The 4,412-nt window shown below is 39.1% G+C and overlaps 1 protein-coding gene across 1 annotated transcript; it reads left to right on the plus strand.

The window, feature by feature from the left end:
- Positions 1–1,705: 1,705 nt before the first annotated feature.
- On the plus strand, positions 1,706–2,772 carry LOC147617684 (uncharacterized). Its single transcript, XM_086775929.1, has 2 exons — positions 1,706–1,865; positions 1,982–2,772. The coding sequence occupies exon 2, from the start codon at positions 2,003–2,005 to the stop codon at positions 2,537–2,539; it is 537 nt and encodes a 178-aa protein (XP_086632055.1). The 5' UTR covers positions 1,706–1,865; positions 1,982–2,002; the 3' UTR covers positions 2,540–2,772.
- Positions 2,773–4,412: the final 1,640 nt, after the last annotated feature.

Here is a 4,412-nt window from a genome sequence, read left to right on the forward strand (position 1 = left end):
CTTCCAATAAACCCAAAAGGAAGTGGAGGACTCAATGGACTCTACTACATCCTTGGGCATATTTATGCAAGTCTACATGTAATGAGGACCGCATAAAATGCACTTGGTGTGAAGAAGATGGAAGAGTGAATACTTTCACAATGGGTGGATCCCAAAGCATTCAACTTTCAGCCTTGAATGAGCATGCAAAATCTGCAGATCATAGGAGAGCTGCAAGTATTTATCATGCAAAGCTAAAGGCTATGGTGGCAAAGGACCAATAGATGGGGGTATTGACACAATGGTGCATTCTGAACAGTTTAGAATAATCACTTGTATGAAGCTGGTACACTTTTGTGCATGCAATGATATTGCATTGGAGAAATATCCCACTCAATGTAAGTTACAAAGGGATCTTGGCACTCCTAATATGCCATCATCTGATGAGTATGGTGCATATACCAATCCCGTATCTGGAAGAGAGTTCTTGATGGCTTTAAGAGATTGTACTAGACAAGACTTGTATGCTGAAATTTGTGAAAGTCCATTTTTTTCAATCCTCATTGATGAAAGTACAGATAGAACCATGGAGAAGCATTTGATTATCTACATTTTGTACTTGCCTGGGAATGGCAAAGGAGAGCCCAATTGTAAATTTGTGAGATTGCTACCAGTTGATAATGGATCTGGGGAGGCAATCTTCAATGCTGTCCATGCCATGCTCTTAGAGAGTAATCTGGATTTGAAGAAACTAGTTGCATTTGTAACGGATGGTGCCTCAGCAATGACAGGTCATAAGACAGGTGTAGTGGCACGGTTTCAAGCATCGGCTTCACGAATTATGGGCGTGCATTGTATTGCCCACCGTGAGGCACTTGCACCAAAGGATGGTTTTGCATCGAATCCTCATGTGTTTGCTTTTGTTGATAAGGTTGCAAACAAGGTATATGCATGGCTAGGGAAATCAACAAATCGACATGTCGAACTTCGAAACTTGATGCATGAGTATCATATTGCAGACTTGAAAGTTTTACAAATCCATGCAATTCGATGGCTATCTAGAGGCCAAGTAATGGAAAGATTGGTTCCCTTAATGCCTGCTATTTTGGAGCAATGGAGAATGCATGAGAAAAAATGGTACAATTATGCCACAATCTTTCAAGTCCAGTTTATGATGCATTTGCTGGCTGATGTTTTGGTTGAATTGAATAAATTAAATGTAGAATTTCAGAGGGAGAACATGGATGTTACTATGATTGGAGTCTACTTGGATTTGACATTTGAGAAGCTAACTAAAAGGTATATATCTTATGAGGGCCAATTTGGTGCTGGTTCAAAACAACTTACAAAGTTTTTGAACATGTCAAAAGATGGGAATATGTTATATGTTGATTCTAATGGGTTTACTCATAAGCATGTGCTACACTTTGTGCCAGTTCCAAAATTAGCTCCAAAAAAGAAACGAGACAGAGCAGTAAGTGATTCAGAAGAGGAGGATGCAACTCTTGATCTCAATGTATTGCCTCATGATGCTGGAAGTGCAAGTGGTTCCCTCAATTGATAGATAGGTGGGTAGGTAGGTAGGTAGTGTGGCGATTGATTGATGATGAGCTGGATGGACTTTGGAGACAGCTTTGGATTATGCGACTGTGGACGACTCAGAAGACTCCAGAAAAGCTTGAATAATGAGAGTCCTCAATTCATTTTCGAATTGAGGACTCAATTATTCAAGCTTTTCTAGGAGTCTAAGTCGTCCACGTGCTGAGACAAACAACGGCGGCGAAGATGAAGGCGGGGACGAAGAACAGGTCCCACTCGGACGAGCACTTAAACCCCTGCAAAACGAATGTAATCCGCCACTCCTGCACAACTCTCTTCTCCTCTCGGTGAGTCAGTGGCCCATCTTAAAACAAACTACAGTACTTTAGTTCGACCACCTCTTCTTGATCGGCGCATTGAGTGTCTACTAGTATCTGTCTGACTCGTTTTGCTTGCCTTACAGGGACCTTTCTGACTTCTGACAATGGCGAACATCAACGGAAAGGGCATCGCGTACGCGCTCCTGCCTGTGCTTCTGCTGCAGCTGCTCACGAGCCTCGTCGGGGCAGTTGACATTATATTCTACACAAGCACCTCTGCATGCAGTGGTGGTGGGTACTCGTTCAACGGCGTCGCTGCTCAGGTGTGCTGCGCAGTGAGTGCCAGCAGCGGGGGTTCTGTGCTGGTCACGAGTGCATCAAGCAGCGTCGCGAGCCAATTCTACAGAGATGGAGCCTGCACCACCCAGGTGGGAACGGGATCTGGCGACTTCTGCTTAGTTGGCGGCCAGTTCACCGGAGCGTTCTGGTTCAATGGCAGACGCCGATCGCTCTTGGGCGATGCTGGTTGTGATAGCGTGATGAAGCCAACAGGAGTCGTCTACACTGAAGATGCCTCCCAGGGCCACTGGATGCTCACTTGCTCCGATGCAGCTGAGTTGTTCTCGCAGATGCAGAATGTGACGGATGCAGAGAAAGTGAATTGGCTCATGGCTCGAGGTGCCACCTACGTCCTGCTCTGAAGCTTGCATTGCATATGGCGAATAAATTGTAACGCAGCTACGTCCCAATTTCCCAAAAGGTTATAGCTAAGGCTGCAAGCAAGCAAGGATGTGTAATTTAATAAGGTGTGGCGAAGATATGCTTATGGTTAAAATAAAAACGCCTCAATTACTTAAAAAACATTCTCATATCCACATTCCTTTCATGAATTTTTTTTTGAAAAAATAAAGGACCTCTTATTCTATTACGATGATATACCATCATAAGATGATGTCTTGTACGCTTTACACATGCAAGAATGATTTTTAACATAGTTGGATTCCCTTGTTCCATGTTCATTGATGATGTGCTACAAGTTTTAATCTCTATCTCAACATGGCTTATACTTGGGTAAAGTATGAGGAAATTTCTAGAAGGCTAAGAGAAATAGGAGATTACAATTGGGTGTAGTACTCTACCTTTTCTCATTTTTTGAATTGAAGTATCTAGATTTATTTTTAGCAAGTCTAGCATGATGGTTTTGTCTAAGTATATGAGGAAGGTCATTTAACAAAATTCTTAACAAGGCTCTACCAAAAGACATTCAATGTAATAACTGCCTTATTATAATTTGCCTAATTTATTTTTAATAAGAAAGTGCATAGCCTAAGATTATCAAAATACCTATCTTTAAAAGAATAAATATTTCTTTAAATAACAAAGACCCAAAGACAATTTAAATGTGCATATTGATTAACAAGGTTAGTAAAAAGATATTTAATCTAAAATTTACATAAATGCTAATAGGAAGCCAAAATTACCCATCTTTAACAATAACATCAAGGCAGCCTAATATTTCCAAACAATATACAAGATCTATAAGAATTTAATTGAGCACACTTACATACCATGAGAAAATTAAAGGTGCCACAAAAGGTTTAATCATGACTTAGTAGCTTTACACAATTGGGAAGGGACTTATAAACATAGTAATAGAAATTTTGAAAACAAACATCATATTTTAAGTAGAAGAAAATATGTTAACCAAGGAATTGTATATGACAACGCTTACCTTGAAAATAAGTGTACCAACGCATTGATCTAGATTTTGAGAGATCCTTATAACCAAGAAATCTTGTATGATTCACCATATCCACAAGTTGAGGATAAGGCTTTGAGAAGATGGCTAGCAATTTTAACAACTTCTCCTTTCATTATCTAGTATTCATATTAAAAACAAGATTATTGAGAACATATTGCGTTCTTATTATAAAAGTTGTAAATAATTATAAGTAAAATGACATATACTTATCATGCAAGTGATTTCAACATGGTCATGATTTCAATGATTTATTGTGGGCTCTTACCCCAATTGTTAACACTCATGAGCCTACACAAAGGTCATGAGTTCAAACCCAAACACCTCTGATGATAGCCCATGTTTCCAATCGTGTTTTAAGAAAATAATATTTCTGGATAGGAGTTAGGATGACTGCAAGTGCATGATGGTTGGGTCTAGATGGAATCAAGTCTAGCATCAAAGATCATAGGCAATATTCTCATTCCTTATAGAACGGAAGTTTTAAGGGCTTAAAGTCAATGCAATTAAGAGGTAAAATATACCGTAATAATAAAAGTATAGATCTAATAATGCACAAAGTGATTAGAATGTAACTAGGATATTGACACCAACTTCTAGAGTTTCCTTTTGACAAGCACCCTTGCCCTTCAAAAATTAAATGAAAAAAGTAAAAAACATGAATTTTTTAGAGTTTATATGTAATTTTTGGCAAGGATGAAACAATTTAACAAGTATTTGATAGTCAAAATGGAAAAAAGGAGGGGGGGCATGATGGCAATCAAAGCTTGGAGCATGCTATACCCAAGAATATATCCAAAAACAATCTTTAATTA

The sequence above is a fragment of the Cibotium barometz genome, chromosome 36, assembly GCF_041138505.1.
Source record: "Cibotium barometz isolate CiBa-2024 chromosome 36, ASM4113850v1, whole genome shotgun sequence".
Taxonomy (NCBI): Eukaryota; Viridiplantae; Streptophyta; class Polypodiopsida; order Cyatheales; family Cibotiaceae; genus Cibotium; species Cibotium barometz.

Excerpts from the sequence above, each read along its gene's own strand:
- LOC147617684 (XM_086775929.1), top strand. The coding sequence starts at position 2,003 with ATGGCGAACATCAACGGAAAGGGCATCGCGTACGCGCTCCTGCCTGTG.